The 23,074-nt window shown below is 44.8% G+C and overlaps 1 protein-coding gene across 1 annotated transcript; it reads left to right on the forward strand.

Moving 5' to 3' along the window:
* The first annotated feature begins 8 nt into the window (after positions 1-8).
* Positions 9-22,932, forward strand: LOC124190624 (sodium-dependent transporter bedraggled-like). Its single transcript, XM_046583415.1, has 17 exons — positions 9-535; positions 604-653; positions 835-2,237; positions 13,069-13,298; positions 13,853-14,033; positions 14,728-15,736; positions 17,742-18,036; positions 18,108-18,316; positions 18,534-18,655; positions 18,796-18,962; positions 19,345-19,570; positions 19,635-19,710; positions 19,777-20,116; positions 20,438-20,662; positions 20,777-20,977; positions 21,044-21,273; positions 21,343-22,932. The coding sequence occupies exons 4-17, from the start codon at positions 13,080-13,082 to the stop codon at positions 22,007-22,009; spliced, it is 4,167 nt and encodes a 1,388-aa protein (XP_046439371.1). The 5' UTR covers positions 9-535; positions 604-653; positions 835-2,237; positions 13,069-13,079; the 3' UTR covers positions 22,010-22,932.
* The last annotated feature ends 142 nt before the right edge of the window (positions 22,933-23,074 follow it).

The following is a 23,074-nucleotide window of genomic DNA, read 5'->3' on the forward strand; positions in this document are numbered from 1 at the left end:
AAAATATACGACCGAAGAAGATTAGGATCTTTTAACACACACACAGCCGCGGTTTCTTTTGCGGACGTCCTTAAATTTTAGTAGATGTTTTTGTGTTTTATGGGTTGAATTTTAATTCCGGAATGCGGACCGTCCGTTCATGGACAGTCGATTGTAATTCTCAGCGGTGGCGAGGTCGAAACCTCATCGGAAAATCAAATCCAGAACGCACACATCGCATCACACAGGATGTTGCAACCGCCCTAGTCGTCAGTCAGGTGACGATAACGAAAAAAGCGACGTGCGATATAGAGCTGCGCACCTTTATTCCTTCCTGTGTGTTTATCATTTGTTCACCTTCTTGATGACCTTAGCTTATGGAATTAACAGCTTTAGATAAGATGTTAAGCAGGTATATAGGTGCCAAAGTCGTTGACTGTCTTAACCGATCCTTGATCCGCCCATGGGACCGCATTTTTCAGACGCAGTCAATTGGGACCGACTTCATCTCCTGTGTTTTTAGAGGTGCCATTAACGAGGAGGAAACTATTGGGAGGTCATTTCATTTTTCTCTTTTTTTTCGCCCTAAATTTATTTATTTTATTTAATTATTTTTTGCTGTAGAAGGAAATGCGCATTTTTTTGGCGACATGTTCAGTCAGTTCTCGACGCAGGTAACAATTTGAATTTCCCCGGTATTTTGAATTCAGATCACGTTTTGGTTGGATTCGCCCTTCGATTGTATTTTTTGGGGTTTTTTTTCACGTGAGCTCCAGGAATCGGTCGGAAATGTCGAGTTCTAATTTCCTATGTTATGACGACCTTGTTATACTTTTTCTTTCTCCCTTGTGACAGTCGGAGGGAATTTCAAAATCAAGGAGAAGAGAGAGACGTCGCAGTTAAGAATAGCACCTGACTTTGGATCCCGTGTGAGATGATGGCCCCAGGAACCACCGCCAGTGAGAAAAAGAAAATTCGATATGAATCGACAGAGACACACACAACTCCTCCCCCGGAGCAAATACAGAGTCGGTGGTGCGCTTATTCCAACCCGCCAAAGTTCCAGTTCCAGTGAATGATCGTCGTGTTCCACCTCTCTAGTCCTGTACCACAGGCAGAGGGCATGGATTCTATGCGTGTCGGTGCATTTTCATTCCATCCATCCGTCCGTCCGTTTCTTTGGAAGAAGAAAAAGAAGAAGGGAGAGAGAAAAGGAGAAAAGACGGTTGTTGATTGGTTGACTTGCTTCTCTCTACCTGGCGCAGGTGAGAGATGGGGTGGGAGGAGAGTTTTCAAAAAAAGAAAAAAACGGGTGATTCTTGGCGTGTGTATGAAAACACACAGAGAGAGGACGTAGACACCGGAGGGGATATTATGGACCGCGGGTCGGCCGCTACGGTCGCCACTGCAGCGCCTAGTAGAGACGAGAGACTGGCTCGACTTTAGTAGTGCTCGAGCAAGCTTCGGAGCTGGTATCCAAGTGAAGGGAGCCCCCAACAACAATCTCTTTCACACAGTACTACATTACAATACCGTTTTCTCTCTCTCTTTCCCTCTTACAAACCTCCGCTAAAAGGAAAAGAGAGAAGTCAACTGTGAGAGGCTTGGACGGAATTTTCTTTGTCCCTTTCACACGAGTGCCCTCCGTTTGTTCGACGTGTTGGGGTGAAGAAAACAAAGTGCGTCCGAGTTCGGTTAAGTTTTTCTTAAGGGGGAGGGAAATATTCGGCGTTGTTTTGATTTCATTTATGTATTTGGGGCTGTTGTACAACACAAGCTGGGTCGTGTGAGTTGGAAATGTTCCAGCAGCTGAAGAAGTAGCCCAGCACTTTTCTCTCCTTTTTTTTAGCCATTCAATTTTGGTTTTTTCCTCATCTTCCTTGGCTGGATCGGCAACAAGAAAAAGATCCAATTCGATGGATGGAGAAGTTCAACGTCCGTTGGTCGCCATCCTCGTTTCTCGTGTCATCTCGTCCACGCAGAATTGTTGATTGTGAATTCGGATAGAAGAAATGTGCCGCTACTTTGATGGGTCATCTTGTTAAACGGTCGACGGATTGTGACAGTGTCCAGTTATTATCCCGTTAGTCGATACAAGAAGAAATAGAAGCCAGCAAGCACCGTGTTCTTTGCCTCCTCGTACAAGAGAGAGAAATAATCCGAAAAAGAAGAAGAAGAATAAAAAAGTGTTCCGAGAGAGAAAATCGTGTCCGGGTCCCCTGTGCGGAATTTGTCTTCCCATATAAAGAGAAAACAAGGTGAGTGCTGACACGAGCTAATATCTCTTTCTTTCTTTTTCTATTTCTTTCTTTGGTTCTCTTCTCGGATTCTATTCGACGAGACACAACGAAAAGTTTGTGTGTATCGCCTTGATAGAGAAATGGCATTGTGACGAAATCGAATTTGTCTTTTGGCATTTAGAAACTGCGAAAAAGACGCAAACGGACGTAAATGGTCAAGTTTGGTTGGACCCGCTTTTCCATGTCGCCTTGTTTTGTCGGCCAACATCATTTTTGATTATTTTCAGTTATTTTCAAGTCAGAAAAAGAGAGAGAGAGGGAAAAGGAAAAAACCGGAATTCGTAAGCCTAGGTTGATTCCTCCGGATGTGGATCGACCGGTTAGTTGAGTTTTGTTTTATTTTGTTTTATTTTATTTAAGAAAGAGAGAAGGGGCCTTGCCACTTGTGTGACCTTAGACATTTACGAACGTACGATAAGTAGATTCTGGCAATAGTAGTAGTCGAGTGAGGTAATCGAGTGGTAGTTTAGCCTTTTTGAATGCTGCAGAACCTTGGGGCTGAATGTGATGGAAAGTCTTGTCTTCCGGCTGATCGCTCGGATCATGTTCCATTTTTCTTCTTCCTCCTCTCTTTCTAAACTCATTCGACACACTGTGAATGCCAAACGCGCAGTTTGTTAATGAGATAGGGTTGGACAAGTTGCGCTGAGGCTGAATGAACTCTTGTTCTCATTTCCCTTTTTGCAATGGCGCTGATTGTCGTTTGTTTTTTCTCTTTCTCGATTTTCCAATGGATAACCAAGTTCCTTTCGTTTTGCTGTTTGGATTTTTTCTTTCTCTCCGACATCCACAAAGAGGTCAACGCCTAGCACTAGAAAACTCCCAGCTAGTCTTTTTTTAAAAATTCTTTTGCCTCTCTCTCTCTTTCTTTCTATTCCACCTTTCTCCCTCTCTTTTCACTCGGCCTCATCTCTCTTTCCATCTTTCTTTTTATTTCCCTTCTTCTCTTTCTTCTTTTCGTCTAGACAATGCGCAACCATCGTCATATTCCGGTTTATTTCGTGCCGGTACTTTTTTCTATTTTTCTATCCCTCGTCTGTTAAACAGAACGGCGCACAGGAGAGAGAGGGAGGGAATCTAGAAGAGAGAATGGCGCAATTTTTGATGGTTTATATTTTACACCTTGTTCGTTTAGTTGTTGTTTTCTTTAAGCGTTTGGCGCTTTCTCCTCTATATGACCCGATCGCCCTCAAATTCGTCCCTTCATTTTCATCACCAACTGTTTTGGATCTTTTGGCTTCGTTCAAAGTTGTGCGATTTCACCACCACGGCTCGATCCATCTGGCGCCGGTGGGTTTTCCTTTTTTTTTCATTTCTGACTCGGGACTGCCAAGTAGATACGTGAGCGTCTCGATTGCATCACGTGGCGACATTGCGACTCATTGTATCAGTTTGAAGTTTTTCGTTGGAAAAAGAGAAACAGCCGCACCGCCATTTGATTTGATTTGTTTAGAAAAAAAACTGATACAATGGAGCTTAAATAACGGTGTCCCGACCGGATGAATGGGGGATTTGTTAATCACAATTTTTCCCCCCTTCACCGATACTATACTACGATACGAATGACGTAATCCAAAGTCCGTGTTATCAGAGCTCGAATATCTGAGGCTTTTGTGTTACGCTTTGTGACGCGATTTGCTCGGGGATGACGTGATCGGTCCGCATATCTTTCCATGGGAAGCAGCTCCTATTGCACACGTAGGGGGTGGAAAACAGAGTCATTTGGATAATTGTATGTGGCGCATTGCACCGAAATCGTAAAAACGTAGCGACATTTTCCCTCTGAATGGCAATTAAAAATTCATTTTACGAGTTCCCAAACGAATAATCATGCGCGTAAAAAGTAGAGATGGAATTACCGAATCACAATGTTTTCATACTTGTGCCTAATATGGAAATGCCCTTTTTTTCCCATTTTAGAAATAGCCAATGTCAATCCTCTTCATTCCCCCCTTCTTTTTTTTCTTCTTGTTATTTCAACTCTGGAGGCAAATAATGAGAAAAAGGTGCAACATCCCGTGACGTGACCCATTCAGTGCCATCCTGCCGCCGTTCTCTTTCTTATCTCCCAAGAAGAAGAAGAACGTCTTTTACCTTTTTTTCCTCTTAGACCTCACCTACATTTTGAAGTTTTGGTGGTGGTGGTTATTCCTCCCGAGGGTAGAAGGAGGAGGCGTTCGACGCTGCATAATAACGCCATTCACTTCTTTTTATTTCTTCCAAGTTCGTCGTCAACATGTGCATAGAAATAGGCGCCCAAACAGGGCCGTCGTGAAAAAGAAAACGCCAATGACATCACGCTCAGAGTCTCTTGGGGTCTCTTTGGGTTGAGGTGGGTGACGAGACTCACGACATCCCCTGATCGTGACAGGGTCGTCAGTTGCCTCGTCGTTTCCTTTCCTTCTCAGACTCTTTTCAAAAGACATTCGTGATTTGCGTGATGATTGCCAAGTTGACTCTTTTCCTTTGTCTCTTGGCAACCCGAGGACCTTCCCCCGTCGAAAGAAAAACACGCGGCCAATCACGGCTGCTGATGTTTAGAAACAATTTGAATGTTTCAATTGTCTTAGTGTAGGACTACTACTACTACCTCTCCTTTTTCTTTCTTTCTTTCTGCATTTGCGGGTTTGTGTTCGTTCGTTTCGTTTCGTTCACTCGACGAATTCCGACCCAATTTTTCGACTTTTTTTTCTCTTTCTCTCCGACAGCGGCCCCGAAAAATTCCGAAAATTGACGAAAAAAAAAGGAAATTTTTATTTTTATTGGACCGCATTTCGTGAAAGAAGAGAAAAAAATTCCCATTGACCTCCGTTCAAGTATCTCTCGTTTTCTATTCCGTTATAGTTGTGAATTAACCCGTAGAAGTTAACCGTCAGAAAACAAAAGGAGAGTTAACCCTCGTTGACGAACGTATACAATTCGTGAATATTGAGCGTTGGAAATTGGCTTGCGGATAAACAGGTTGTAAACCGAACTAAACAAGATAAGAGTTGTTCACTTTTATATATTTTCTGCTGAGTAACTGCTGTTGAAGGGATTGGGCTGGGTCGTGAAGGGGGTTGGCTTTTTTGTTGTGCACGCCTGAGCGCAACAGCACACACAGGCAGACAGGCAGTTGTTAGGTTAGTTTTTTTTTCGTGTGTGTTATTTACACATGTGCTCGCCGTGGCTTGAGCTTTCAGGCCGCTGCCGTTTGATTGCCAAAGTAAACGGACCTTGACACGATTCGTCCGGTGATTTCGGCATGACCACGACGTGCCGAGTCGATGCGGCTGTTGCATCACGCGCCCACCAAACTTGAGCTGGCCAACCGAGCCAAAGTCAACACAAGAAGTTGAGAGTCGGACGACGACGACGGTGATAATAAAGATGACAAATCATGAAAGAAAGAAAAAAAAGGGGGGGGGGCGGACCTCTCTCTCACTAGGAGATTTCGTTCATTCAAATCAATAAATCAGCAAATATTGCGCTACAACAACTTTGCCGCTGGCAAGGCGATCAGATGGCAAGGCGTGAAAATGGCCAAATGCCCAGTCTTATACAATGGCCAAAACAAAAACACTCGCGTGGCCATGAAACGTTACGTACGTACACACATTGCGAAATTTGTTTCAGCTTTTCCTTTAAATCGAAATTTCGCTAAAAGAGAAAAAAATTCCTTTCGAATTCTTTTGAATTAAATCGGACGCTACTGAACTCTTTAACCGTGAACCCCCCAAAAACTAAGACAAATCGGCCCGCACTTTCATTCCCGTTCACGAACCGTCTCTTTTCGAGCTTAACGAGAGAGAGAGCGGGAGAGATAATGTAAACCGGACGACACGGTTCTGCGTCGGAATAGACTGCCGCCAATAATAAACATTTTTGTGTGTGTTTCGGTGACGTCAAGCGCGAAAAAAAGAACATGGAAATTCAATCGAGAGTGACTTACATTTTTTCAAAGTGTTTTTGACGATGTACCTATTTAATATCAACACCTCGGTGAATTTAGTTTTTTTTTTCTTAATTGTCTCTCGGACGAAATTGCTCGTTAGGCGATTTTTTCGGCTAACAAAAGACGGTGGATTGAAATCTCCACAACACCGGTAGCTCCTTTATACGTACACATTTCCAAATGAGGAATATTTTGTAGATCTCTCTTTGCCTGCGGCTGTTATTTTTTCCCTCCTGGCCTTATCGGTGATGTAAGAGCGTCTTTTGTTTGACTTTTTGGGCTGTGTATCTATTTCTACCTCTCCAATCTCAAATTTAGGCTATTAACAATAGCTGATTCCTTTTTTATTTATTTATTTTGTAGTTTCTCAAATTCTTGAATTGGGTAATGTGGTAAATAAATGGCAGCAGTGGGGTAGTAAGTCTGTGAGTCAATGGCGATATGGCGTGGCGTGTGAAAGTTCAACCTTGCCAACGCGTTCAACAGAACCGAAAAGAAAGAAATGAGCAACAAGAGAATCGGCACAGCCCGAGAGAAAGAACAAGAAAAATAGGAGCTCAGGATTCGGGTGGGTTGGCGTGAAATTCAAAGTGACCAGTAAAGCGAAACGAATGAGAATTTTAAAAAAAGAGACAAAAGAAAAGAGAAATATAGTATATAACTTTTTATTTTTATTTAAAAACTGATCTCGTACGGCGTGAAAAGAAAAGAAAAAAAAAATAGTCGCGAGTCAGTAAATAAATAAATAAAAAAAGTTACATTCTATCCAGTTTTTATTATTCGGTTCCCATCGGAATCCGGATTTTTTCTTTGGTCGACCGAACGATATGAAATGAAAAATCAGCCAGTAAGAACCATATCTTGTAATTTTATTGTTTCTATATAGCGTACAGGGATCAGTTTGCACGTGACGTCGACAATTATTTCGTGTGACACTAAACCGGGGCGGGACCAGTCCTCTGTGACTTACACGTTTTTCGTTCATGTTATTTTTTTCGCGGTGCCATTTTGATATTTTTCAGGGACGCCATTTTGAGGTTTTGTCAACGCGTTTATTTTACGTGCCGATAGCCGTTCGATCGTTTTTTTTCTTTGCGGTTGCCATCATTAGTTGGTTACTCGCTAACGAGCGTACGGCGACGAAAGATTGTGCTGCGACTGGCTGGATCACGATTCGTGTATAGATATTTATTTTTAGAGAGAGAGAGAGAGTTTCCCTCTTATTCCTGCTTGTGATTGTTGGTGATGTTGGGATCTCTCCTGGATGGACCTTGACCGTCTCTACTTGCATTAGAGAACCGCGTCCAGCTTTGGCCGTCCAGCTTTGGCCGTCTCTGCTGTGTAGAGTGCGGTTTTCTTCTTCTGTTTGACTTGTGACCAGTGGCTTATTTCTCGCTCTGCGCAATGAGGCTGCACGTTCCTTTTTTTTTATTTTTTATTTGATCTCAAACGCTGCGTGAAGAACGCCGGCTGGTGCTGCATTCATTGAATGGAAACCGGGAGCTGCTGCTCTTTCTTCCATGATAGAAAATGATGGCGCAATTTCAAATGGTCGTCGTTACACTGCCGCGTGTCTATCTGTAGGCTATTCGTCACGGACTCTTTGTGTGAGCGACACATGTCGGTGCATGCAGTGTGGACAGTCTGGCGGGAAAACACACGTCCATGTCGTCATGTAACTCGGCTCATCGGCCGAAACGGGCAACCACTTCACCCCATCTCTTGTTTATTCTTTCGAGTCTATCGTCCAGTCAACTGGTTTCAGCCATTCTCTTTTTTTTTTTATTCTGGGCTGTCCAGGAGAAAGAGAAGGGCCGGACTGTGTATATAATATCGCAATCGTTTGATTTCCCCATCATCTCCCTCGTGTTTGCCTATGACAACGAAAAACCACCGACTGGCTGACTTTCCACTCGAGTACAAAATAGAGAGAGAAGCCTGGCCCTTATTCGATAGTCAACCGGATAATATTGGATCCGGTGCCTCGAGACACACACGACGTTGTTGTTGTCGTTGTCGAGTTTGACGTTTTCTATTTGATTTTGGATTTGTAGTTGCTGTTGAATCGGAGGGGAAGAATTCAGGGCGACCGCCGCCGAGTTTCTGGGAATTCCGCCAACTCGTCCCCACTCGTCGTCAGACCATTGCAACTTGCAAATGTTTGTCTAAAATTGCCGGTGGGAAAAAGGGGTCAGCCAACTCGCATGATTTCATCACTTTACCCACTAAAACCCAGACATGTGCAATCAATAATAACTAGTCCTTCATTCAGTCCACACCACCACCACCGCCTCCTCTATTGACGTAACAATTCCGTGTCTGATTATGATCAGCCAAGTCCAAAAATAGAAAAAGGGGGGCGACAGAATCATAGAGAGACCACCGCAGGTCAATTTTCTGTCTGGCAACACGTTACGGAGAATTTTAAAATCTAAAATAGAATAAAATAGAATAAACACCCCTCCAGTCCCGCTATGGGGATTTGAACGTTTGGGGCTAATTCGTGTTGTATTTGGCTGACCATGAAAACAACAAACCAGAACATTTTTATTCGATTATATTTTTTCGAGAAAGTGCGCCGTTTGTCACGCGCCACCAGATCCGTAAGCCTCTTGTGTTTTGCACGTAAATAGAAAAAGGAAAACTGCGTGAGTTTTTGATGATTCACGACGGTCTCCCGTGTTAAATCGCATGACGGGCGTTCAAATGGAAAGACACACCAAAAACCCGTTGACGCCAATCGTCAACTCACAAAGGATTGGACTGGATTTTCCAGCTTGGCCCGGTGACGAAGGTTAGAGAGACATACTCGTTCGCACGGCATCAGTGTGTGTGACACGATTTGTTTTTGTTTTTTCCCCTATTGTATTCCAGTCCAATTTCTAATTGGCCGTCCGGCTGATCACGCACGGACAAACACTTTTTATTTTATTTTTTTGTTTTATTAAGAGCGGGTGACTGTTAATGACATGGACGACCTTGTCGACGTCTAATGATTGTCTGACCGATTCGCCATTTCTCTCGATTGTTTGATTTATCTGATGTGTTTATGGGGGTTGACGTTGTCCTGATGGTTACGTGCGACAGAGAGAGAGAGTGTGACTGGGTATCACGATCGCCGTGTCTAAATCTCACACGGCCGGCACTGCTCCGGCCAAAGAAACGAAAGAAAAAACCCCACAAAATGTAGATCAAACAGAAAAGTAGCCAGAACAAAATTTGTTTCATACAATTGCGTAAATTAGCTCCGTCTAGTCCAAAGACACGCCCTTTTTCTATTTTGTACTAAAACCAGATAGGAAAAAATGTAAATTAGCCGCGAGTACTGATTCAACAATAACACGAGAGTAGTGCGTTCAGGTTTTTTTTTTGTTCGAAGGCGTCCAGCAGTTGTTGTCTTGTGAAGGACATATGCACGAGGGGGTTCCGCCTCCTTATCAATTTCATTAGCTGCTGGGCGAAATTATTTTGTTTCTCGTTTTGTCATTGTGTGCGAAACGAACCGAAAATACCACCACCACCACCACCGCATTTGATTGTTCGATTTTTCTCAATCGTTTTCAACGTTCCATTCACGCTCCATGGCCAGAACTATACGGAGAGTCCCGGCTGGGTGAAGATGTCACGTGACCGAGGCTTAGCAACCAGTAAAGCAACAACGCTTTTTGTTTTGTTTTGTTTTCTTGATAGGAAAGAATTCACCTTGGCTTTTTCACGCAGAGGATGAATGCGTGTGTGTGGAATGTTCGTGACTGTTTTTTTGGAATTTCAATTATTTGCTTTGTTTCTTTTTTGCTTGGCCATTTTGTCGGCTGATGGTCCATGGCAAATCGACCATGTTGTTGAACAGCCTGTAATATTTTTTAGCGAGTGCTACTACCCGGATAACGAAGCGGATATGTCTGGTGGGGTTCTTTTAGTTATTGCCGTCGTAATAATCTCCCGCCGTGTGTAAGTCATGGCCCCGAGCTGATGGACTCGGCAGTCCTCCTCTTCCGTCATCATTTTGGCCATTTCTCCATCTCCCCCCAAGGTGACGATTGGCCCCCCCGTCTGATCGATCCAACTTCCTTGTTCTCCTTAAATAGAAATGTGTGCGCAACATGCAAGTCCACCAGTAGTCTCTCCAATCCCGAATAGGAGCGTGAGCTTCTCCCGTTGGTTACCAAATGCAGACCCCTCACGAGAGTCGGGGGAGTTTTTTCTTCTCTTGACGCGCAAGTCTTTCAAGGTTGTGTCGTTCAGCCACGTAACTTTCCGTCTCTCTCTCTCTCGATTGCCGTTTCCAACCGTTGAACCCGTAGCCCTTTTCTCGAAAGCATTAGCATATTCCATTCTGGGTTGATTCTTCTCTTTCTTCTTCTTATTTTTTAAATGTTTTATTAGACTTTTTCTTCCTTTTAAACGGAGAGAAAAGACGATGATTTGTTGAGATGAACTTACGGTTGGTATAGTCGGGAGGGGGGATTATACACATACCTGGACGAAAGGGTGAACGAGGGGTAGAACGAATTGAGTTTTTCAAGGACTTGAAGGACTAGGAGGGTTGCATTCAGAGGGTCGAAGAAGAAGAATAACTGGGCAGGTAGATTTCAATGGTAGATGCGTGTGTACTGTTAAGAAGAGCATATCTGCTCGGATGTAACGAGACAAATGGCAAAAGACGGAATGGAGAGGAGTAGAAGGCCAGTCGGAATAGAGTGAACGAGTCAAAATTTCCTTTTTTTGGAAAAATAGGAAAATGGGAAAAAACCTTGAAACACACCCAAGAAGAAGAAGAAGAAGGAGGAAATTGTTATTTTTTTCGTACTTGTGTGATGCGATGGAATAAGATGGTGGGTTTCACGGTGTTGTTTCAAACCAACAACTCTTAAAAGACACACAGCACGTACGCACGGTGCCGACCAACCCAACGGGTCCAACATTCAAAAGAGGATCTCGGTTGGATTTCCCCCTCCAAAATCCGACCTTGAAAAGAAACCCGAAAAAGATGGACTCTTGGTAGTAGTGTTACCTTGTTTTGTGGCGGCCGCTGCTTCTCCGGCCCTGCTGGTCATGTCGTTATTCATATCCGTTTGAGTTCTCTGCTCTTCTCTTTGATTTTCTTCTTCTTTTACTAGTCGCCTGCTGGAATAACAAAGTTCATTTCTTTTAAAAATGGGGGATCTTGCCAGGGTCGAATCCTTTCCAAACGACATAATATAATAACTATTTGATCATCAGCCGAGTGGAAGCTCTGCAACGCGCGTGCCTACCTCATCATCTTCTTCCTTGTATCCTTATTATCTTGCCAAAGAAACGCTGGACCGTATCGCATTTGAAAAAAAATGGATTTTCCCGGGTTCTATTCAAAATTCAAATGCGATGGGCCTTGAATTGTTTGATTAGACCCCGGCGACGACGACGTCTGTTGTGGCATTCGCCGTTGTGTTTTGCTGAGCCCTGGCAAAGAAAAACACGCATCGGAGAGAGAGAAAGAAAGAAAAGAGATTTGACAAGAGATAAAAAGAAACTCGACACACGCCAGCAACGGTGAGAGTACAGTAGATGATGTCAAGGTCTTGTCGCTAGGCCAGGCAGACTCGGATGGCCGATTTCTTTATCGTCGCAATGGACATTGTAGGCCGAGTTACTTTTTACTACATGAGCTCCTCTTTGATTCGTTACGTATACAACTGCATAATGCTGACTAGGCGCTTTTTATCCTCTCGGACTGATGACGACACCAGTGGCTATTAACAAATACGTAAAAGCACCACGTAGCCTTTGAGAAAAAGTCGTTTCCTCTTGTCTTTTTGTGTTTCAACTCTTTTGTCTTTTAGACTCGTACCCTTGGTTAGTTTGGGAAAATGGAAAAATGTGTTTGGATTGGGTTGTTGTTTTAATGAGAGAAGAAATTGTAGCGTGACCAGTTTGAGGGGTTTTCCCCCGCCACTTTGTAAGCGGCTGACGACGTGACTCGTCCGTCATTGCGCAACTCAAAATTTGAAAGAAAAACAACATGGCCGCCACCACCGACAAAATGTCTAGCGAAGGAAAAGTCTAGAAAAATCGAGAAAATGCCGGTTATGAAGTGTGCCATCTCTAGAACCCCACCACTCTAACCGAAAATCCAAATTTAAATTCACTTGGCCTTGCGGAAATAGTTTTGGGGGGAACGAATAAAAAAAAAAGTCCTTCCAGATATTTGAATCGGCTGCAATCGAATTGATTGAAATCGATTGAATTAAAAACAAATGGGTAGTGACACAAGATTTCGATTTTTTCATTTGGCTGCACGTTGCTCCACATGCGGAACGGAATTGTCAACCAACAACGAGAATGTCCCAATGGCTTGATTGTCGAAATGCTCCAATCAACGTGACGCCGTGCGTGCGTGCAATATTGCGTCTCTCTCAGTCTGTATTCACGTGTTTATTGACTATAGTCACGACCAAGGTTGAACTGGATTTCTCCACACAAATGATAACAGCACTCGAACAAAAACCCCCACCAAAAAACCATAAATCTGAAATTGTGATGGATCAAATTCATGAGGAGAAATGGAATCCCGTGTGAAAGAGATGAGGAGGTCGCGTGATATTTGATGCATATTGGATTACACACGCAGTTGTATCCATCTCAGTCATTTCGGACAGAGAAAGGTCAAATGTGTTTTGAATTTAATTCTTCCTTCCAGACGGCGGCGGTGGATATTCCCGTTGTTTTGTTTTTTCACGTTTGCAATTTAATTTAAAACATTTTCTCTAGAATCTCGTTCGTAGGTGTTGCATATACAACTTTTTTTTCTTCTCATGTTTGATTGGAATCGAGATTCGATATATTGATTGGAACGTGATTGGGATTTGATTTCAGGCATTCTGGACATGTTTTCGACCATGTTGAGCGGCGGTGGTAACCGGCGGGCCACCAGTTTGGGCAAGGGCCACCTCAGTCAGGCGGCGGCCGCCCGACTGGCCCGCACTTCTTCCTGGAACGACGGCCTGGACGGCGCAGGAATTCCAACGACTCCCTCGACAAACAACGAGACAACCACTTCTTCTTCAGCAACAGCAGCAACAACTGGCCATCATTCGATTCTAAGGGTAAGTCCATCCGTCCCATTTGTGTTTTCCCTTTTCCCAACGGCCCTCGGGACAACCGAAAAAACCCGGTCGTTAACGCACATTGTGGCTCGGTCATTAATCTCGAAATCCTGTAGGAAAAAATTTAATTTGGATTTCATTTCTCTACGATTCACTGACTCTTAATCGACGTGTCAATAATCCCAGTTTGGGGAATAGATTCCATTCGTTCACTTAAGAGGGAAACATTTAAAAAAGAACTTTTTTTTCTTTTCTCTAAATTCTCGATTGTTCCCGAAAGAAAATCGTGACTTTCGTTTTTTTCCTTTTCCTTTCTACCCCAATGGCCAATAACGGCCAGTTTACTTGTTTTTCTTGTTGTCCACCATACAAAACATTTTTCGTGACAAAAAGAAACCAAGAAACGAGAGACATTCGCTACCTGATGGTGGGCACCAAATGGAATTTGTACGAAATCAAACGGTTGCCCAATACAATTCGACTTGTTTGAACAAATAATAATTATTAATGTTTATTTTAAATGTGTATATTATATTATGTTTTGGATCCGACAGGTGGCCGACGAGTCGACTCGACAACAACCGACTACACTGCAGCAACTGCAGGCCCAACAACAGGCCCGAATGCGACGCAGTTCGATGCGGCGGATGGTCCGATTCCGCATGTCCGCCGGTTCCACCGGAGGTCCGTCGGCGGACGTTGACCCCATCAACGTCTCCTCTGCCTCTCCTTCAGGTAAACAACAACAACAACAACATCACGCACGCCACAAAAGGCGATAGAGAGAAAGAAAGGGGTCGACTTGTGCTGCTCTCTATCGTTACTCACGCGACATCGTCAACCGACAATCTCTTTTTTAAAAATCCGAATTCATTCAACTGTGGATAATGATGCCGTGGGGTGAATGTTATCCGCAAGAGGGAGGGAAACAGGTGAACTTTTATTTCCATCCGAGGATGATGCAACAATTGACGTTGGAAAATGTGAAAACAAAAGAAAGAACAAGAGTCAGGTGCGTTTCCATCGTCGAGCAGGTGGCAGGTGAATAAATGCGTGTGGGTGTAACACACGGCTGATGAACAATAATGAAAATGGGATTTTCGGGATCGTCAAAAATTATAAAGTTAAAAAAGGGAAAAATGAATAAAACAGACGGGGGGTAAATTTCACTCGGAAATTGTTGACCGTGACCAATTAAAATGGACGCTAGATGATGGGTTGAATTATTTTCTCTCAATTGTTTACGACTCATTACGGAGAATATTTCGTCATACGCCGTTTGGTTCTATTGTTGAAATGAAGAAAGTTTTCAAACTGAATAGATAACAACTTCATCACGAGACAATTTGTATTTTAAAAAACGAGTCGTTATTACTACAGCAGTTGTTTTTGTTCGCCAAATTCATCTTTTGTTTTTGCTTCACGACAGGTGAGGGTGGTGTTGACGGCGACGGCCATCTTAGCGGGACAAAGAGTTGCAATGGCCAGCCGCCGCATTATCCATCGGCTAACGACGGAGCAGATGCGACCAGCAGCGCCTCGGTGAGAAATGAATGCAGAGCTCTTGGCGGTGGTGGCCATAAGAGTCTGAACGAGAGTCTCGGCAACGTTGGCAGCAGCACCAGCAGCACGAGTAGCAGTTCGGGGGACGAGCGTTCCAGTCGGGCGGCGGTCCCGTTACTATGGCAACCCATGAACAAGCAGCAACCCCTGGCCATGATGGAGGAAACGAGCAGCAACAGCAGCCGCAGCTCTGCCGCCAGCCCGTTCCCACCTCCGCTATTGCCTCCGCCTCCTTTTTCTTCTTCTTCTTCAACTTCAAGTTCTTGCCAGCGCTCGGGCGCCATTCCGACGGCCTTCGTCAGTCCAGCCGTGTCGACTAGTGAATCGGTGGCAGCTGGAAGCCGATCCGCCAGTGATGCGACAGCCACTCCGCCGTATTCGTCCAGCACTTTTCAAGTTGAATCGGAACAAGAGCCAACGAATCGATGGCCGTCTGCAACGAATAACTCGGCCGCCGTAGTGTCTCATCCGCCGACCGCCTCGCCAGTTAACTCTTCCGGGCCCGGAAGAGAAGTGCTAGTGCGTCAAGTGTCGCGTTTCTCTGTCATGCAGACGTCCCTGGATGGGGAGCAATTGTCGTCCTCGGCTGCTGCTGCCGGAACGGCTGGCGACTCTTTGGCCACTCCGCCGTCTGGCGATCCTTGCAGCAACAGCAGCGCCACTAGCGGCGTCCATCGTCCCCTGACGTCGTCGTCGTCGAATCAATCGAGACGTCAACGCGGACGGAGTGGACGGACTCGTGAAAGTGGCGGCGGAGGTGGCGGAGGTCATTCACGGGCTCGGCGCCAACGTTCCAACATGAGCGCCGCTTCCGGAACTTCACGCGCCTCGACCGTCTCGTCACCTGATACGCCCATTGTCCGCTCGCAAAGAAGGTCAGTCATCATCATTTTCAGTTGTTGTTTTTTCTCTCATTTGTGGCGTTTCAATGGACTTGCTTGAGGCTGAAATGATGACTAGGAAATGTTAATCCATTTCCTTAGACTGTTGTTCTTGACTGGAAAGGAACAGAAACAGCCCAAAATTGCGTCTAAGGTCGACTTCCTTTCGACTTGTTCCTGATTGGCCATGTAGACGTAACCTTCACGTATTTCACGTCGACAGTTTCGGTTTGGCCATTGTCGATTTTCTTTTTAAAAAAACTAAATTTTCTCACGGACTTTTTTTTTCTTTTTTTGAACGGAGGAAAAAGAAAAAGGAAAGGATTTTGATTTTCTTTCTTTATTTCCCCCTTCTCTTTTTATTTGTGAACGGAAAATAAAATTTAAAAAACCGCCGGAAGAAAACGTGTCGAAACGGCCGCTGCCCCAATCGTTGTTTCTCCCGGTAGCCATGGGAACGAAACGACTGGAAGAAGAAGAACCGATTCTTCTCTCTACATTTTCCCCCCGTCGTTTTCAGAGAACTAAAAGGAAAATGAATCAGTGACGAAATCCAAGTGCTCCCGACTAGAAGAGAAGATTTCTATGCGCATTTGACAATATTTATTGAACTGGTAATCATCTAACAAACAAAAATGGGAGGGGGGATCATTTGAAATCAGAGAGTGGGAAAGTGTTTTCAACGAATGAAAAGAGACCAAAAAGTTGTAAATAAAAGCTCTTTGAATTGGAAAATTTAAATTCGGATTATATTCAGCCAGGGTTTTATTATTATGAAATCCAACACTCGAAATAATCCAAGAAATTCAATTCAATAAGAAATCAAAAGCTCAACATTTTCCAACATCAAATTTCACATGTCACACGCAGTACACGTAGCCTGGGCTAAATAGGGAAAAACCAGAGGGACCGCAGTGGGGCCAACGATTCTCTCGACTGGATTCACCGTTACTCTGAACTTTCAATTTTTCTTTCTTCATTTTCTTTCCTCCATATTTTTATAAGGTACGCTCAATCCGTTTACCTACCCGTATACTCTCCTTGCTCGATAAGACATGAAACAAGTTTCTTTTCTTTTACCTCACGGATAATAATAATAGTATTTCATTCACGCTCCGTTAAAAGCGCCCGCGCTGGAGCGTGGACGAAATTCGAACCTTTCAAACAAGAAACAAAAAAGCGTCGACGGATTGATGGAAGGAGGAAAAACTTTTTTTCTGTCCAGTTGGTCGAACTGTTTAACGAGGCGAAAACCTGAACCCGAAACGAAATTCTCTCTGAGAAAGATGGACGGTCTGATGCTGATGACATTATGGCGTGAAAATGGGAGTAGGAACGACATTACGCGGGCTGGATTCTGCTGGCCGACAACACGAAAAAAATTAAAATAATAAAAAAGTTAAGAATAAAAAAGAGTTCCGTTGTCCGAAACTTTTAACGTCGACTGGCGGCAAGGTGAAAATCATTACGACGGCGCACTCACAGGCCAGCCAGCCAGCCGGGCTTTTCTATATTATTTCCAGCATAATCGCTGCTGCTTTTTGGCTGAGCCGTTGCTATACGGCCGCTGCCTGAGCCGCGTTTGTCTTTTGTTCTTCTTCTTTTTCTCTCTCCGACTTGTAATCGGGCGGGTTGTAATAAATAATTCCCACGATTAGAGCAATACGAGTGGAGAGACGCGCTCTGATGCCCCAGCCAAAAAGGACAGACCACTCAAAAAGAAGAAGAAGAAGAATGAAAGGAATTTGAAATCTCCCGACCGCCATAAACATACCGCAGACGGACGCAGACGAGAATCAAAGGGCATCTGCCCCAATCTTTTTCCCTTTTTCTTTTTCATTTAGTTGTTGTTGTTGTTGTTGTTGTTGTTTCAGGTTCGACTGGAAGACAAGATGAGGAATGTTGTTGTCATTTCTCTGATTATTTCACCGTTCCTTTGTCTTATTTGATGCCAAAATGACTCGAATGAATTTCTTTTCGCATTGAATTTTGATAACAGGAGGAATCGCAACGCGGATGGCAACGTCGATCCCGAGGAAGAGTCACGCCGGAAATTGGGCGGCATTTGGCCGCACAACATGTCGCCCATGTTCGCCCTGCTGGCCGCCACCCTGGGCCTCTTCAACGTCTCCCGTTTCGCCCTGTTGAGCATCGAGTACGGCGGCAATTTTATCGTCCAGTTTATGCTCCTGTCGTTCCTCTTTGGCATCCCGCTCCTCTGCTTTCACGCCTGCCTCGGCCAATTCCTCGGCTCCAACGTCATCGACATGTGGCGCATCTCGCCCATTTTCAAAGTAATTTTTACCTCTTTTTAAATGAATACGATTTAATACTATACTAAAACGAATGCATTGATTTCCATCAGGGAGTGGGCATCGCTCTGCTCATCGGCCAGGCCATCAGCGGCATCTACAGCATCGTCGGCGTGGCCTGGATGTTCTTCTACTTCCGCGATTCCTTCATCGCCCAGGAGGATCGCTACAAATGGTCAAAATGCTACGAGCAAATTCGCGGCTGCTCCCAACCTACCAACTACTCGTTCAGCCTCGAAGAAACCATTCCCGATTACTTCCAGTAAGACATGAATTGACTTATTTATTATTCGGTTCCGCCATGTTACACAAGGCCGAGCCGCCACACATTTGAATATTTTTTCTTTTGGCCATTCTCAAAGTCGAAATGGCCTCGCAATAGACACCTTGATGGATAGTGTTAACCTCATCAAGTTAATTATACACAGGTGGAAATAACATTTTATTTTTTATCCACATTTTTCTAATCGTCATTGAAGGGCCCGGGTGTTGCAGCGCAGCGCTCCCTGGTCGCCGCCACTCAGCTTCATGTCTCTCAAGTTTGAGCTGGCCTTCAACTTGGCCGTTATCTGGATGATCGTTTTCGTAGCCCTCGGCAAAGGTATCAATAAAAACACACACATGTTATAAAACTGATCAGATTGAACCATTTTGTCGTCATCTTTTTCATCTTTTTCTAAATGGTCTTTTTTTGAAAAATTATTATTCCATTTGTCGTTCGGATGGATGGATTGAATCCAGGGCTGCGTTCGTACGGCAAAGTGGTTTACGCCTTCGGCACTTTGCCCATTCTCGGCTATTTCATCATCTGCGTCAAGGTGCTGGGCTACAGCTCGTCGGTGCCGACCAGCGGCGTTGGAGGCGTCCTCGACCGGACTCCTTGGAACGAGTTTTTCACAGACACCAAAGTACGTCGTCCGTTTGAATCACTTGTCTTTTGGCTAACATAATGTAGAGTCAACCGGTGTAACTGTATAGTCGAGACACGCGATATGAGCTGCTTGCTTCCCCCCCCCCTTTACTTTATCCAACGGTACATTAAAAACAAAAAGAACCGGACAGAGATTTATTGACTTGATCCGGACGTTAAGAGCTCAACCGTTACACATTCGCTATTTTGATATGCGCATATAAAAGTCTCTCGGTTCGTTGACTCTTTTAACGATTTTTTTCATTTTTTCTTTTACTTGTCCATCCATTCGTTTCTTCCTTCTGGCTCGTGTGTTATTTTTCCCCTCCCCAAATATTGTTATTAATGGGCAATGGCCGTTTTTTGTGTGTTGTCCATAGGTCTGGGTGATTGCAGCCCGCGAGGTGTTTATGACTTGGGGCATGTGCGGAGCCATCGTCATGCAAATCACGTCGCACAATCGGTACGGGCACAGCTTGCGGCGTGACATTACCGTCGTCATCGGTCTCACGCTCTTCGTCCTCATGTTGTCCGGCTTCCTGGCATCCGCCTGCTTACAAATCATCAACTCTAGAGGCCCTTACGAATACATCATGAGCTCATTCGGTATATCCATTTCTAATTGAATTTGAATTTTTTAAATTTTACCGCCAATTTTTTCGTTGCACAGAAACGGACAAGAGTTACAGATTCCTCAAGAATTTGCGATTCATGCGACAGCACCAACAGGCCAATCTTCTCAACAAGTATTGATTTTGACTCTGCTAATTGAATTGAATTATCTAATGAGTTTCTCAATTTTTCCTATTAAGGCAAGAGGAATTCCACAACAATTTGGTGATGGGAGTGGCTGTGCGTGAAGGTGATGACGGTCCGGGTGACCATTCGGGTTACCAGCCGATCCGACTGGCGACGGAATTGTTTCCAGCCCTGGTGGCCATCATCGGTCCCACCGAGTTCTCACCTTTTTGGGCCGTCCTCTTTTACTTTTCCCTGGTGGCCTTTGGCATCGCCCAGCAGCTGGCCATTTGGCATTGCGTCATCAACGGCATCGTGGCCTTTCGCTCGTGTTGTCTCAAATCCTGGGAGACGACCATCACCTTTTGCACGTGCCTCGTTGGATTCTTCCTCTGCCTCCCCCTAGCCACCGAGGTGAGATGTTGTACAAATTTCGTCCATCTCTTTCTCTCCCGTTGCACGAAAATCCAAGACACGGCCGGCCATTATTCGTCGGGATATTGCGGGTTGATTGATGGGCCAGCTCGTCCTTAAGACGTCGGCACACAACCGGAAAAGTCAATACGTGATGATGACGCTCATTCAAACTTGTGAATTGGCCTTGAGGCGCGTGCAATCCAGTCGGTTGTGTCTCCCTGATTTTCCATCGAGTCACGATTGAGTTTAATCATCGAGTCACGATGTGTGTTTTATTCATTTTCCTAATTGTCTTTAATATTATTATTTGTGATTTAGTTGGGAATTTCCATCGTTTACCACCTGGATTACGTGGTGGGCTCGCTGTGGTGGCTCATGATCATCTACGTCGTCCAAATAGCGGCCGTCTTGATTGTTCGCGGTCGGCCGTACAATGGCGAAAGTATCGTGGCCGTCCTCGTCAAAGGGCCCGGCTGCATGGCCAACTGGTGCGTCCCCATGCTCACTTTCTCGTGGAGCGTCGTTTTGCCCGTTGGACTTTTGGTATTTGATTGATTTATTTATTATGACATTCACTTTCGCTTCTTCTTCAATGGCCGTATGGCACTCATTTTCAATTGTTTTCTTATTTTCTTTTTAAAAATTGAATTATCGCAGGTGCTGAGTGTGTCGTCTTTCAAAATGGGCCATTTCTGCGACATGTTCAATTGGCGAATGACCGAAGGCTACGCTTATTGGCCCCTTTGGGCCCGTCAAGCTGGGTCCATGCTTCAATTGATTCCCATCCTTCTTATTCCGGCCGTCGGTCTCATCCAGTGCATCCGATATCTCTCTTCCGGCCCGTCTGACTTGTTTGATGTAAGATGACATACAAAACAAAAAGACGATTCACCTTTGACTTTGTTTTTTTAAATAAATTTGCAGAGAATCAAATTACTTTACCGGCCAAACTTCCGAACGTACCTCATCCCGAGCCAGTCGTCTTCCCGCACTGCATCCAGGTCGTCGCGCAGTCAGCAGAGGAGCGAGCGGCGCAGATCGGGTCGTTCCTCACGATCCCGTTCGCGTTCGCCATCGCCTAATCCGGCAACGTTTCCCGATCCACCGCCCAAATACACTCCGCCTCCGACCTACAACACGGCCACTGGAGCGCGGTAATCCATCATCTAAACAATATTTTCCATTTTTCCAATTTTATATTCCATTTGGTTTGATCGATACAGGATTGCCAAAATGTTGCGCGAGAGCATCCGGCGCAGTTTCCGCCAGATCCGCGACATGACGACCCCCGTCCACACTCCTGGCAACACGGTGACGAGCATGGCCGCCATGGCCGAAATGGATTTGGCAAGAGATCATCACCACCAGACATCCATCACTTCCGCTTCCAGGCACTTGCCTCCAGCTTACACTTCCGTCATCCTGGAAATGCGTAGCCACGGATCGGAAAGTCTCCGTCCAGGCATTCTCAGTGACCGTCTTTCCCAGTTGGTGGACTGCGAAAGTACCGAAGCCTCGACGTCCGGAAGCAGCAGCGCTTGTTCCAGCACGACCGATTGCACTGGTAATGGAACGTCCAGTTCCAGCAGCTCAGACACGACGAGCAGCAGCAGTGCTCCCATGACGGCAGCCGAGCTGACCCGCCTCTTGCGCGAATCCTTCCGCCGCAGTGCTCGCAGCAGTTTGCGCTTCATCCGGAAGAACATGGCCAAGCCATCCGCCGACACGGAGCGGTCCGTCACCGATGATGACGACACGACCGACACGGACCAAGGTGGTGGCCGTCATTTGGTCAACGGGGCCGTCCGCATCCACCGCGACCCGTCGCTGTCCAATGTCGTCGTCACTTTACCCAACGCCACTGGCAATCATTCGGAAAGTATCGCCTGAGCCGCCACCCCGCAGCTTCTCCTGCCTTATACACCTTGGATTTTTTGTCCGGCCTCTCTCGTTTCCGTCCGTCCCGATCTGTTTTTAATCATCGAACAATTCCCGCGCAATTCTTATCTCTGTAAAAAAAAGGGAAAAATTATTATTTTTGGAGTGACGTCGATTTTTTGAGCAGCCCCGTATCATTGCGTCACTAAATGTTGTGCCCAGTCGAGCGATTGTTGCGCTACAACTGGAGCTCTCTTTCTCTTTCTTTGTATATTTTAACGAAAGAGCGTTGGGACTTTGCGATTGCATCAAATAGCAGCAGCAGCAGCTAAACCACAAAGGGAAATTGGGCTAAATGCCGACCAAGTGAAATGTGGTAATCGAAAGTTTGATGACGTGCCTTTTTTCTTTTTTTCCCCAAACGAATGGGGTCAACAGCCACGTTGTTTGGCTATTTGATCAGACTAAACAAAACAAAAAAACACATATAAAATTAATGCGAATAATATCTAATTCGGATGACAATTCCACGATTTCTTTATTATGTGGGACAAAAACAGGATTTCTAACATTTGGCTTGAATTTTATTTGCGACTTATTTTGTTGTGTGTATTTTTACAGTGTATGATTCGTGTGTGTCGATGTACAGACCTAGTCAGATGAAACCGCGCCTGCATTTTTCTGTCGCCTCTTTTGTTGTCTGATGATTTGACGGTAAGTTTTCATTTGAGACTCTCTCAACGTCCGACGATTTTTTCCATCATTTTTTTTTTTAAATTGTGTAATTTCGCGTACAATTTTCTCTTGTTGATTTTGACGTTTTCACCTTTCCCTCCTCGCCGCCTCTCTCTCCTTGACCTTAATTGACCGTTTGATTTTCCTCATTGAATTATTATTGCTGATGTCTACGTATTAAACGCCTTTAATCGGTTCAATTCGTCGATTGAATTCAATCCCATGGGGGAATGAGAGCCGTTTGAACTTGGCGCCATTTTGGGTCCGATGATTATGAACGTCAACTAGACTCAGACTGGTTTCCTGGGTACGAATCAATTCAACTCCTGTACCATATGGTGA

Source organism: Daphnia pulex, chromosome 3, assembly GCF_021134715.1.
Source record: "Daphnia pulex isolate KAP4 chromosome 3, ASM2113471v1".
NCBI classification, from domain to species: domain Eukaryota; kingdom Metazoa; phylum Arthropoda; class Branchiopoda; order Diplostraca; family Daphniidae; genus Daphnia; species Daphnia pulex.